This window comes from Aethina tumida, chromosome 3 (assembly GCF_024364675.1).
Source record: "Aethina tumida isolate Nest 87 chromosome 3, icAetTumi1.1, whole genome shotgun sequence".
NCBI classification, from domain to species: Eukaryota; Metazoa; Arthropoda; class Insecta; order Coleoptera; family Nitidulidae; genus Aethina; species Aethina tumida.
The window spans coordinates 26,202,729-26,217,047 of record NC_065437.1 but is presented as its reverse complement, the minus strand read 5'-3'; the positions used below and the strand labels follow the sequence as shown (position 1 = coordinate 26,217,047).

General features: G+C 30.7%; 2 protein-coding genes and 1 long non-coding RNA gene across 3 annotated transcripts; all 3 read left to right on the top strand.

The window, feature by feature from the left end:
* The first annotated feature begins 119 nt into the window (after nucleotides 1–119).
* LOC109604935 (protein toll-like) lies at nucleotides 120–3,587 on the top strand. Its single transcript, XM_020021487.2, has 5 exons — nucleotides 120–206; nucleotides 405–1,843; nucleotides 1,906–2,511; nucleotides 2,576–2,734; nucleotides 2,791–3,587. Exons 2-5 carry the CDS (start codon nucleotides 407–409, stop codon nucleotides 3,484–3,486), a joined length of 2,898 nt encoding a protein of 965 aa, XP_019877046.2. The 5' UTR covers nucleotides 120–206; nucleotides 405–406; the 3' UTR covers nucleotides 3,487–3,587.
* A 2,502-nt stretch (nucleotides 3,588–6,089) lies between these two features.
* On the top strand, nucleotides 6,090–13,965 carry LOC109604929 (protein toll-like). The gene is made up of 4 exons (XM_020021482.2): nucleotides 6,090–7,550; nucleotides 7,613–7,988; nucleotides 12,615–13,229; nucleotides 13,673–13,965. The coding sequence occupies exons 1-4, from the start codon at nucleotides 6,090–6,092 to the stop codon at nucleotides 13,963–13,965; spliced, it is 2,745 nt and encodes a 914-aa protein (XP_019877041.2).
* LOC109604937 (uncharacterized) lies at nucleotides 8,512–10,016 on the top strand. The gene is made up of 4 exons (XR_002191910.2): nucleotides 8,512–8,621; nucleotides 8,776–8,873; nucleotides 8,933–9,435; nucleotides 9,503–10,016. It is a non-coding gene; the product is annotated as an uncharacterized LOC109604937 (long non-coding RNA).
* Nucleotides 13,966–14,319: the final 354 nt, after the last annotated feature.

Below are 14,319 nucleotides of genomic sequence, written 5' to 3'. Positions count from 1 at the left end.
GGTATTTTATTTTCCCAAGATTAAAGGGTCCCCACTAAACATGAGGATTATGTAGTTTGCAAACTTGTCAGTTTACCCTTTATATAGTACATCAAATATATTAAATTCATTCAGTTCGTTCCAGTCTGTAGTTATAAGGTGCCATCAGTATTGGATTGTGTATAAGTGTGTGGTCCAATTTTTTACAATTGTTTACATTGTACCAGGTAATACAATTCTTTCAATTTTTGCTAACTTTTCATTATTATTTATTGCTTTTTTTCTTAACTAGCTAAGTCTAGTACACTAGACGTGACTTGAACCTAAAACTTGCTATCTATGGCATGAGAATCTATTAAAATCTATAATATTTTACAATTATAGAACTTCAGTCACTTTTCAATAAACCATGTTTTTTGTTTCAGACATGTATGTACTCACATTAATATTGCTATTAATGGCAGTGCCTTCTTACTCTAAGATAAAATGTGTGAGACAAACAGAATGCGGCTGTTTCGATGATGATGATTATTTAGAGTACTATTGCGAAAAATCCCAAAACACCATCCAGGTGGACAAACAAACTAAAATAGTACAAGTGGACTGTTTCTCACCATCGCCTTTGGATCAGTCGGACCTTCCTCAAATTGACGTTAGTGAACGAGTAAGTCTTGACTTTTTCAAATGCGGACCCCCAAGGACGAATTATCTTTCAATTCTACGAAAGATGAATGTAAAAAACATATCTGAACTTTCGTTTGATGGCATCTTCGACAATCAACATGTGACGATTTTCTCTGAAGATATGTTTCACGGAACGGAGGTTATTGAGGCTTTGAAAATACAGAACGTTAAATTTTTGCAAATTGAAGAGAATATCTTAGAAGCTGTGCCCAAGTTGAGGGAGTTTACTGTACATTTTAGTAATATAACAAATACGTTGAATTTAAACTTCTCCTCAGTACAAAATCTTACATATTTACAAATGAGTTCCATCGGGTTGCAAGAAATTCCCCTAAATGAATACAACAACTTACCACAACTAAAGTGGGTGTTGTTATTTAACAACAACATTAAAACGTTAGGAACAAATGCATTTAAGGGTGCTGTTAACATACAACTACTGGAGCTGAGCAGTAATAAAATAGAAACCATACATGGGAATACTTTTCAAAACTTGAACAGCTTATACGTTCTTAGTTTGTTTAAAAACAACATTTCGGATATCACCAAAGATTCGTTCAAACATGCGAAGAATTTATATATCATACGTTTGGAATTCAATCCAATGTTAAGACTCCACGATTATGCTTTTGCACATATGACAAATTTAACGAAAATATCCCTAAATAATTGTAACATACAGAAGCTACCGGCAAATTTGTTCAAAGGCTCAACAAACTTACAAGATGTGAAACTGGATAACAACCAGCTGTCGACAATTCCTAACAAGTTCTTCGATTCATTAAGCAAGATGAAAAAATTAAGGCTGGATCACAACAACATACAAGTGTTACCAATAGATATTTTCGAGCCTCTTGAATCACTGGAGGAATTAAATTTGGGACACAATTATCTAACTGCAATAAACTCAAAGTTATTTTATAAACTTGACAATTTAATGAAATTGAACTTATGGAACAACCAAATTGAGAATATAGAAGGTCCCTTGTCAAATATGAAACTTGAAGAGCTTGATTTGTCTGACAATAAAATAGCAACGATTGAATTCAAATTTAACAATTTAATTGACTTGAAGTACCTCAATTTGAGTAGGAATATGTTGGAAAGTGAAGTCATTCCGAATACCATACACAAAATAGAAGATATTGATATGTCATTCAATAGGATTAAAAACATTTCGGTGAGTACAATATTATTTATGTTTGGATTTATCTAATTAATAATTTTATTTACCATTTTCAGTTGATGGCTTTATCCAATGTCAACGCCAATAGATTTACTGTAAACCTATTAAATAATGAAATTTCCAAGATTGATAGCATAATTTATTCCCATTCAGATGACGATAAGCAAGAAATAACACTTTTCTTGGACAACAACCCAATTGATTGTGATTGTTACAATTACAATTTTATAAAGAACTATCCGGATGTTAGAAATGCAAACAAGATTTTCTATATTAAAAATCACGAACAATTAACGTGCACATCAGGTATTCGTGTAGCGGATCTAACCAAACATTTGGACACTATTAAGTGTCCAATGAGTAACTTATTGGCTCAGGAGTACACATGTACAGACAGTTGCGACTGTTTTTGGAAACCACATAACAATACGTTTGGAATGGACTGTTCCAACAGGAATCTCACCCAAGTACCTACATTTGTCGCCCCTTTGAATTGTAGTATATGGAACCAAGTTTATCGCATTAAAAATATAGAGATTAATTTGAGTAACAATTCTTTGGAGGAGGCTCCAACTTCGCAGGATGGATATGAAGGTGTGACCGAGATGAATTTATCTAAAAATAAAATTGGAAACATTAACTGGATACCTCCTCACATACAGGTTGGTTAATCAATTATTGTTTGCTAAATGTATTGCTATAATAAACTATGTTATTTAATTTCAGAAATTATACTTAAGCCACAACCGTTTGACTGCGATGAATGACACAGTTGTGGACAAACTAAATGGTTCCATAAAATATTTGTCACTTGATGGGAATCGTTGGACGTGTGACTGTTCTGCTTTAAAACTTCAACAGTTTTTAATCCATAACATTAAGCAGGTAGATAAAATATAATACTATTGAAGACAAATGGTCTTATTAATGTTTTGTTTTAGGTTGGGGAAAGACACGTTTATTGTGAAGACAGTAATGTAAAAATCATACAAAATTCTGAACTTTGCAACTACACAACCTTAATTGTATCGACTGCAGCTCCAATCGTGGTCATAATTCTCTTCATTGCATTTGGATTGGCAATGTATTATAAATGGCAGGAGGAAATAAAAGTTTGGTTGTACCACAAAAATCTGTGCCTTTGGTGGGTTACTCAAGAAGAACTGGATAAAAACAAACAGTACGATGCGTTCCTCAGCTTCTCACACAAAGATGACGAATTTGTTTTAAAAACTCTGGTCCCCTTTTTAGAATCGGACAGTAATGCCTACAAGTTATGTGTCCATTATAGAGATTTTGTGGTTGGTGCACACATTGGAGAGCAAATTACAACCACAATTGCCAACTCCAGAAGAACCATAGTGGTCCTGTCGGAAAACTTCATCGAAAGTTGTTGGGCTAAAATAGAATTCCGCACAGCCCATTCAATAGCATTGTCTGAAGGCACATCACGAGTCATCATAATTATATATGGCGATGTAGAAGAATCAAATTTACCCAGTGAAATTAAAGCCTATCTTCGCACCAATACTTATGTGAAATGGGGAGATCCCTGGTTCTGGCAAAAGTTGTCATATGCCATGCCACATAAAAAATTGTGTAACGTTGTGCACAATACTAAAATATTACCTATCTGACAAATTACTTAAATTTTATTGAAAATATTTTGTAAATAGTTTAACAGTATAATTTTATTTAATGTGCAAATAATAAGTGATTATATGTGTTTTAAAGTATATATTATTTTATTATTTCACCCATCTACAATTCTTTCATGAGAAGAATATTCAAATTCTTCTTCAACCATCTTTAAAAAAATTCATAAAGTGTTAACGATGTTGTATTTATATTAGGGTGGTCTTTGCTTCTCCGCATTGTCCCCATTCCAAACAAAATTTCTTACGAAAATAACATGGAAAAAATTTCTTTCCCAAACCATAATGCTTCCGCCACGATGTTTAACCGTAGGAATTCGGTATTTAATTTGGCATCGTTGCCGACTGGCCGTCTCTACCATCCAACTCAAACAAGTGACTTTCGTCACTCTAAAGTACAGTGTTCCATTTTTCATGTCATGTGGGATTTTGCAAATGCCAGACGGGACGCTCTGTTTTTCTTTGATAGCAGTAGTTTTTTAACAACAACGTGGCCATCAGTAAGGCGATTTCTCAGTATTCTGCTACTAACATCTAGATTAAATTGTGTCGAAATTTCCTCTGTGATTTGTCTTGATGTTTTGCGAAGATCTTTGAGGGAGAGTCTTTTTATAATTTTGTCTATCTTGGGAGTAGTTTTTCGTGGGCACCACTTTGGGTCTGGAATTTACACAAAATCTTCGAATCAGTTCTCTGCTAAAAATTGATTGACTGACCGCAAATAAAATAATATCCCAAACTTTTTTCTAAGTCAAAAAACATATCCGATAAAAAGACCTAAACATAAAACAATAAGCAGCAATACCAGTATTACCAACGGTAAACACCAACTAGCGAACTTGTTTAACACCATTATAACAGATATGAAAATATGAAAAATCCTACACGATAAAAATCAAGTGTTGAAAAATATTTCATTCTTTTTTCACCACTGTATATGTGGGGGTGTTTTCGAATTTCTTTGTACTTTGTTGACCATAGTGGTTCAAAATTGATAATAAAATCTGAGCTCTTAATAACATACTAACACGGAACAAACTTTCGTTTAAAATTTTGTTATTTTGAGATAAACAAATTTGAAATAATGAGATATAAAGAGCTTAATGACAGAGATGAGCTAATAGAAGATTACAATGGTTTTCTAAGCAAAAATCAATTTTTACTGTAAAATGTGAAAATTGATTAAAGTTAAATATTCATATGGCATCATATTTCACCTGTACTTTCATTTTATATTCTTAAATTTTGAGGAACTTCCCGTTTTTTTAATCAACGTTACTTACACATTGATCACAACTAAATAAAATAACTAACAAAAATATTTTATATTATTTATATTTATTTGATAATAGTAAACAAAAATAAAATTTGAGTTCGAATAACTTTTGAACCAATCGACTTAGCTAAAAATTATTAGAGACCTTTTTTCTAGAGCATTAAATTCATTATATTAAATTTATTTGTCCCTGAGTAATAAAATTCTGTAGAACGAAAGAAATTTTTCCCATGTTATTTCCATAAGAAACTTTAGTTGGAATGCGAATTATCTTAGAGTTAATATTAAGAGCTCAAATTTTTAGAAAATCAAACTCCAGGGAGGAAATTAATTGGAAAACACCCGTGCTAACGACCACCCTAATACACATGTATTTGGACATTACATTATAAACACTAGCTAGCCACAAATAATGGACACTATTAATTTTTTTATCGCTGCAATGACCTCCAGGAACTGAAGATTATTATACAGCTATTGTATATTTCCAGAATTTAATGGAATTCATGTAATTTTTATTTGATAATTTTAGTCACTTGATAATTCGAACAGAATATTTGGGGCTATATTCAATAGTGGAATTTTTTGGAAGGAATACCTAATTCTCTTGTAAACTGCTCGATGGAATTTGATTGTTCAGACACTAAGTTTAAAAGATAAAAAAATCAACTTTAAAATGAATTTGTAAAGTATTTTAACAAGGGAGATAGCGACATCGCTACTTCGGAAATTTCTACACCCGAAGATATTATCGAGCCCTGCAGATCATATATATTCGAAGGAATTCAGTTATATTATACCAGTTAGTAGGCATAACGTGATCAAAACCGAATGTGTGTGTGTTAAAACGTAAAAGTCGTATCTTTTTATATTTGGTTACGTTTTAAATTGTTAACTAGGTAATATAATCCTTTTTGACTTATGTATATACAAATAAATTCAGTGATTATTATTTCTATGATTAAATTAATTAATATTTATATTAATTACTATAAATTTCAATTTATAATTATATTACTAACTACTATATTTTATACTACTAAAAGTATAATAATCCCTCTATTTTATTGTAAATTGTGAAACAGGTAGATGATAAATAAATTTATTATCAAATTATTTCGACATAAAAAACGGAAATACGTACTGTCTATCTACCAACTTCCAGTTTTTTCTCAGGAACACATTAAACTTAAATTATTATAATATTATAAATTGTTATCAAAGATTCAAGGGCAAACTAACAACAATATATAGAAGAATTATAACAGGTAACTTAGCTCAATAATTCATTTTATTTTTTTCAGTTATCATGTATAGACAGACGTTAATATTGCTCTTGTTGGCTGTTTCATCCTATTCCGAAATTAAATGTGTGAAACAAACAAACTGCCACTGTTACGATGGTGATTACTTAGAATATCAGTGCACAAAACCCGATGTCATTATCCACGTGTATAAACAAACCAGAATCGTGCAAGTCGACTGTTCCTCAACAACACCTTTGAATGAAATGGACCTCCCGGTGATGGATGTTGGTGAACAAGTAAGACTTCATTTATCTGGTTGCGGACTTCCAAACACGAACTATCTTTCTTTATTACGAAGGATGAATGTGACAAAAATAACTGAACTGACCCTCGATGAAAGTACTTTCAACATCACAGACATGGTCATTTTTTCTAAGGATTTACTTTACGAAATGGAATTTGTTGAGCACTTAAAGATACAGAGCGTTAGACACTTGCAAACTGAAGATAACATTTTAGAGGCAGTGCCAAACTTAAAGGAATTTACTCTACGTTTTAGTAATATTTCAAATAAGATGAATATCAATTTGTCCTTTGTTAAAGATCTTACATATTTAGATATGAGTGCAGTAGAGTTGGAAAAAATTCCTTTAAATGAATACAGTAACTTTCTACAACTAAAACGTGTTTATTTATTTGATAACACTATTAAGACAATAGGGATTAATGATTTTAAAAGTGCTGTGAATATAGAAGTTTTAGAATTAAGCATGAATCAGATACAATCTGTAGATGGAGAGGCATTTCAGAACATGAACAATTTATATATCCTTAGTTTGTTTAGAAACAATCTGTCGGACATCACAAAAGACACCTTCAAACATGCCAAGAATTTATCTATACTACGTTTAGAGTACAATCCAATGTTAAGACTCCACGATTATGCTTTCGCAAATATGACAAATTTAACAACAATATCACTGAATAATTGTAATATTCAGAAATTACCAGCACATTTATTTGAAGGCACTACAAATTTGGAAGACTTAATGCTAAACAATAACCAGCTATCGATAATTCCTGACAACTTCTTCGATTCATTAATTAATTTGAAAAAGTTAAGATTGGATTACAATAAAATTATTTATTTACAAGAAGACACATTCAAGTCCCTTGAAGCACTAGAAGAATTAAGTTTGGAATACAATTTTTTAACAGTAATAAGTACAAAGTTATTTTACCAACAAAAAAATTTAGAGAAGCTGAACTTGCAAGGAAATCAAATTGAAAAAATTGAAGGTACCCTCTTGATAAATAGGAAACTTCGAGTCCTTGATTTGTCCAATAACAAAATGGCTACGTTAAAGACTGATGCCGACATAGAACTGAATGTTTTGGACAATTTGCTAGGCTTGAAGTATCTCAATTTAAGTAGGAATTTATTGGAAAGTGTGAATATCCCTTATTCTATGGTAAAAATAGAAGAGGTGGATATGGCGTATAACAAAATTAAACAAATTTCGGTGAGTATAAAATTATTTTATTTGAAATTAATTAATAATTAATTTTTTGTTTACATTTTCAGTTGATAACTTTATCCAATATTCTCACGCCTAGTCTCAGAGTGGACCTATCGAATAATGAAATTTCGAGGATCGATAGTACAATTTATGCCCATTCAAATTATAACAAACAAGAAATATCACTTTTCTTAGATAACAATCCAATTGATTGTGACTGTTACAATTACAATTTTATACAGGACTATCCTGGCATTAGAATTGCAAATCTAGTATTCTATATTCAAAATTATGAAAAATTAAAATGCACGTCAGACATTCGTTTAGTGGACCTAACCAGACATTTGGATATTATTAATTGTCCAGATGATCCTTCCTTACAAGATGGAAATGAAAATGTGACGAAATTTAATTTATCTAACCATAAATTTAAATTAGAAACCTGAATTGGACAGGTAAGATACGAGTCAATTTTAATAACTTACCATTATTTAATTTTAATTTAAATGATTAATATAATATGTAATTTAATTTCAGAAACAGCCTCTGGACCACAATCATTTACTGTCTAATGCAAACTGAAGAAAATATTTTAGAACTGAACATTTTAGTAATAGTTCAATATTATGAATATTAATTTATTTTTTGCTAAAAATTTAATATATTTACACATGAGTGTAATATGACTGGAAGATATTTCTTTAAATAAATACTGCTATATCTAATACTGATTTGTTTATTTAATAATATCACATATATTGTTAATCATGAATTAGATACATATTATAGATATTTTCCAGTAGATGAACATTTTTATATCCTTAATTTGTTCAAAAACAATTTATCGGAAATCACGAAAGATACATTTAGATAAGCACAAAATTTATCAATTATACCTTTAGAGTACAATCTAATGTTAAGACTACAATTTGAACCTGCATTATAAGAATTAAATTTGAAGTACACTTTTTGTGACAGCTAAAAAAACGTAAGATACATACCGTATATCCACACTTGGATCTAAGAACCGAAATTCCACACGTGGCAGTCGAGAATGAACCGCACTAAAGTAAAGTAAGTAATATATTATTTCGGGATACATCACATATTTGTAACAGTAATAAGTACATAATTATTTCACAAATAAAGTATTTTAGTAAACCTGAACTAGTTTAGGAATTAAATTGAAAATATTGACGATAACCTCTTAATAAATATTAAATTTTAGGAACGTGACTTGTCAAATATCAAAATGGCTACCTTAACGGATGACATGGTATAATAAAATTAGAAGCCATATCGTATAATAGAAATAAACAAAATTTTGTGAGTATTATGTTATTTTATTAGGAATTATTTAATATTTATTTTTTTTATATTTTCAGCTTGTAACTTTATGTAATATCACCAACTCACCACTTGTGAACAGCAGATTTTCGAAGCTGTACACACAGTTGCGATAGTTTATTGAATCCTACCTTCTCTACATTTACCATGGACTCTTCCAGCAGAAATTGTAGGCAAATATCTATATGTCCCTCCTTTGAATGTCCATTTATGGAATCAAATTTACCATGTCAAAAATACATATAAAAATGAAGTTTTCTTAAATCAATTTCTATATTTATAGAAATTCATTTAAGTACAGATTCAAATTGAGATTGAAAAATTTGAACGTGCCCTCTTAGTAAATACAAAACTTCAAGAAATTGATTTATCAAACAACAAATTCGCTACGTTGACGACTGAGGCCAAGACTGAATTTAATTTTTTGGGAAATTTAATAGACTTGAGGTATCTCAATTAGAGGGAGAATCTATTAGAATGTCTGCTTTCGTCCACTGTGGCAAAAATAGAAGAAGTAAATTATAGAATTAAACAAATTTCGGTTAGTATAATTTCATTTTATTTGGAAATAATTAATATTTATTTATTTTTTATTTTTACACTTTCAGTTGGTAATTTTATCTAATATCCCCACACCATGTCACATCATATAAAATTTGTATGATCAACAGTACAACTGGATGAAAAATCGGATGATTATATGCCATAACAGCTTCCTCTATTTATACCATAGTGTAAGAAAAATTCACATTATTTAATAGATTTGTGTTCAAATTTAGATACCTCAAGCCTAGTAAATTGTCCAAAAACTTCAATTCAATTTTTGTATCACTCGTAAACGTTGTTGTTGGGCAAATCAAGGTCTTGAGGTCTTCTATTTACAAAAGGAGCTACATCCAAATTATTTTTATTTATATTAATTTCTAAATTTATAGAAATTCATTTAAGTACCAATAATTTGAATGTGGATCCTTCCTCACAAAACTGATATAAAAACGTGTCAGAATTAAATTTGTGTAACATTTAAATTAGGAACTTTAATATAAACTATTTTTATTTATACATAAACATCAACATGTTAATTGTTAGTTGAGCTTCAATGAATATAACGTCGATGATTTATACCGTTTTTCATTTGTTCCCTTTACCCCCTATCCTTTCTGCTTCATATTTTCAGTATCTCTGAATCATATATTCGACCAGTTTCTGAATGCCTAAATTTATAAGATACGGTTGTGTATAATATTTTAATGCAGTCACAAAAGTGTGCTACAAATTTAATTCTTTTAATTCTTTAAATGTGTTAAACGTATCTTCTGGAAAAAATATAATTTTATTGTAATTTTTTATCGTAGTTAATAATAATAATATTATCATTATTCCATGGCATGACAAAATTCTAGAAAATTTGAATGATATGCTCGTAATTTAAACAATTAACAAGGTAATACATTTTTTGTGGCTACAACGACCAACAGGAACTGCGTATTATTAATCACAGGTATTGCATATTTCTACGATTTAGTGCATTATATGTAATTTTTATTTGGTAACTTCAGTGTCATGATAATTGAAAATAATACTTAGCTCTATATTTGATATGTGGAATTTTTTGGAAAGAACCTCTTAAACCGTTATAAAACCACTCGATGGTTTCTCATTCTTTGTTTAAAAGATAATTTAGAATGAGTTGAGTTGTTTTCAAAAAATCTTTGGATGGTTTTGAAGAAAATAAAAATGTTAACACCACATTAATTTCAATTGTTTTAAAAAAAGCTATTCAGAATAGGAGACACAATTTTTCAATTTATAATTATATTATTATAAAAAATAGGTATATAAATAAGATATAGAAGCAATGTATTATTTGATTGTAAATTATCAGACAGGTTTACATAAATTTATTATCAATTATTTCGACACAAATTGGAAATAACACATTAAACTGAAATTATTATAATATTAAAAAAATGCTATCAAAGATTCAATGGCAAATTAACGACATTGTTCAGAAGAATGAAAACAGAAAACGTATTGTCTAATAATTCATTTCCTCCAGGTATCATGTATTGACAGACTATAATATTGCTGTGCTGTTGTTGATCATATTCTGAAATTAAATGTTGTAAACAAATTGCCACTGTTGTGGTGGTTATTACTTAGAATATCAGTGAACAAAACCCGATGTCATTATCGATGTATATAAATAAACCAGAATCGTGATAATCAAATGTTTCTCATGAACTCCTTTGGATAAAATGGATCTCCCGATTATGGATATAAGTGAACAAGTAAGACTTAATTTATCTGGTTGCGGACACGAACGATCTTTGAAGTATTGCAGCGTTGTCCAGAATCCCATTTATACTTGTCATCAAATTACCCTGAAATCTATTCAACACGACACCTTAAGTACTTGAGCCTTATTAAGAACAATGTCTACCCTGGTCTTAACACTGACCACAATCTATTGCTGCAAGAACATTATATGGACTCACTGGTAGTAAGAAGAGAAAAAAGTCAGCAAAGTCAGCAATAACAAATAAACACTAATTATTAATAGTTGGCACGTGCCACAACATCATCATAATAACCTTTTTACAACAATAGACACCCCGAATTAACAACAGCAACCAATTAAAACCATACACCCATTATGCCCATACCGACAAAGGCCATAATCCTGCCTAAACAGTCGGGCGGTGTGTGCCCAATGCAATTGCCAAGTAACCTGGCAGTTCACATGATTCTTTTGAATGCAATAATTGTGATATTGAAAATATACTCAGAAAAATCCATCAAGCTGGATTGGAAAGTTAATTATTTATTAAGTATATTATTTATTAGGTATGTTATGTGCATATTGAATAAAATATTAAAATTTAAATTTTATGTACTTGTATTGTGGATGATTCTGGTTACTTATTAAGTCCAAGAACACGAACCTGATGTGAATACACCATATTATCGCCATAATAATCCCCATAAGGGCGTTCGTTCAGTATAAGATTTGAAAGCAAATTAGATGTTGCCAGAAGGATCGAGTAACTGCATTATGCTCCTGAAATGGTATGCAACATTACAAATGCATGCGTTATTTTACATGTGTGTTAAAAATAATTTAACTTTAACACAAGATGAAAATAAAGGTAGAAGGATTTAGATTTCAGACAATTTATGTTTATACTTACTTGATAATTTATTATCAGAAATAGGAGGAACAAATCCTGAATAAGAAATTATGTTTGAAAGTGAAAGTTGTTACTGGAATAACAAATCTAACCTAAAATAACAAATAAGTGAAAGTGAAGTAAATTTGGAGTTGTTATTAGAAAACAAATGGTTCCAGGTATGAATGTTTGCTCAAATCTATATCACTTAAGTTTAATGGATGGGTTTCGATTATATTTTTTAATACCGGATATTGACTTATTATTTTAGAGAATTTTTTATTTTTGTGATTTTGAGTTGGCCTACTTGTGAATTTCACATTTGAATATTTTCTGATCCTTTTATTGTGACCAACTATTATGCAATTTACATCATCATTAAAGGTACATCAAATTTTATGGGTATTCTACCTAATTTATATAAATCCAAGGTATACCGAGATTACCTAAATCCATCTAATTTAATCACATTATTACATTTCATTATTTTACCTCCGATTGTCAATATATAAAGATGGGAAAAACCAAATCCCCTACGAAATTGTTGTAGCATTGAAAATTTTAGGCATTAAAATGAGAGGAATTCTCAAATTGTTGATATTTGCCACGTTCATTACCCACATGAATATGTTCAGTCTTGGCATGAACAAAAGCTCACACGATGCCATCACATTCCCAGAAGAAGACGAAATAATCGCTCCGAGAATCGAAGACCTGACAAAATGCTCCAACGGACGTACATACTGCGAATCCTTCGACAAGTACCCAACCAGTCACGTGAAGTACGTGATGCGGGAGAATCCGGTTTACAAAGCTCTCTTCGGCGAAGAGGAAGAGAGCGAATTTATATCTAGAAGAGACGAAAATGAAACGTTCCTTTGTAAGTCGAGTGTCAAAACCATCTTCCCGAAAGTTGGTAAAAATGTCAACAACGAATGGAGGTTCATCATAAATCAAAAGGACGACGGATTTGTGCAGGGTATACGAGTGGAGACCTGCATATCGGAGGACTCGCCCTGCGACATTATCAATGAAATGCTCACCCTTTACGTGACAAAATGCAAACAGAAGTACGTGCGTCGGCGGATGTTGTCTTTGACGAAACAAGGTGAACCTGTTCCGGACACGTTCCTTATGCCATCAGCATGTTGTTGCTCGTACAAAAGTGCATATCATTTCATGTTTAAAGGGGCTTTGGGGTGACATCGGCGATAAAATAGAATAGAGGACCCAAGCCGTACTCTGTTTTTCTTTTAAAAGGTTAATTTGTATATAATATATATTCTCAATAAAAATAATTTATGAATTAGTTTGTAATTTTATTGAAACTTAGACGTATTATGGGTAACTTTCATCAACTAATTTCAAAAATTAGAATACCACTGATCTGAAATTAGTTTTAATAAACAATGTAATATCTGGTATAAATTAAAAAAAATAGCATATGGAACCAAGTTTCTCGAATCAAAAATATAAACATTAATGTAAGCAACAATTCGTTGGAGGTGGCTTCAACCTTGCGATGGATATGAAGGCGTGACCGAGGTGAATTTATCTAAAAATAAAATTGGAAACCAACTAAAATTAACTGGATACCACCAAATATAGATTGGTTAATCAATGCTTTTGCAAATATGAAAAATTTAACGGAAATATCCCTAAATAATTGTAACATACAGAAGCTGCCGGCAAATTTGTTCAAAGGCTCAACAAACTTACAAGATGTGAAACTGGACAACAACCAGCTGTCGACAATTCCTAACAAGTTCTTCGATTCATTAAGCAAGATGAAAAAATTAAGGCTGGATCACAACAACATACAAGTGTTACCAATCGATATTTTCGAGCCTCTTGAATCACTGAAGGAATTAAATTTGGGACACAATTATCTAACTGTATAAACGCAAAGTTATTTTATAAACTTGACAGTTTAATGAAATTGAACTTATGGAAGAACCAAATTGAGAATATAGATGGTGCCTTGTTAAATTTGAAACTTGAGGAGCTTGATTTGTCTGACAATAAAATAGCAACGATTGAATTCAAATTTAACAATTTAATTGGCTTAAAGTACCTTAATTTGAGTAGGAATATGTTGGAAAGTGATATCATTCCGAATACCATACACAAAATAGAAGATATTGATATGTCATTCAATAGGATTAGAAAACATTTCGGTGAGTACAATACCATGTCAAAAATAGACATAAAAAAGGAGTTTTCTTAAATCAATTTCTATACTTATAGAAATTCAT

What these genes read in the sequence shown, in the direction of transcription:
- LOC109604935 (XM_020021487.2), top strand. Translation starts at nt 407, where the DNA reads ATGTATGTACTCACATTAATATTGCTATTAATGGCAGTGCCTTCTTAC. An exon ending in ATAGGATTAAAAACATTTCG is followed by an intron (nt 1,844 to 1,905) that starts GTGAGTACAATA and finishes TACCATTTTCAG; the next exon opens with TTGATGGCTTTATCCAATGT. An exon ending in GGATACCTCCTCACATACAG is followed by an intron (nt 2,512 to 2,575) that starts GTTGGTTAATCA and finishes ATTTAATTTCAG; the next exon opens with AAATTATACTTAAGCCACAA.
- LOC109604929 (XM_020021482.2), top strand. Translation starts at nt 6,090, where the DNA reads ATGTATAGACAGACGTTAATATTGCTCTTGTTGGCTGTTTCATCCTAT. An exon ending in CCATAAATTTAAATTAGAAA is followed by an intron (nt 7,989 to 12,614) that starts CCTGAATTGGAC and finishes AAATTGTTGTAG; the next exon opens with CATTGAAAATTTTAGGCATT. An exon ending in ATGTTGTTGCTCGTACAAAA is followed by an intron (nt 13,230 to 13,672) that starts GTGCATATCATT and finishes CACCAAATATAG; the next exon opens with ATTGGTTAATCAATGCTTTT.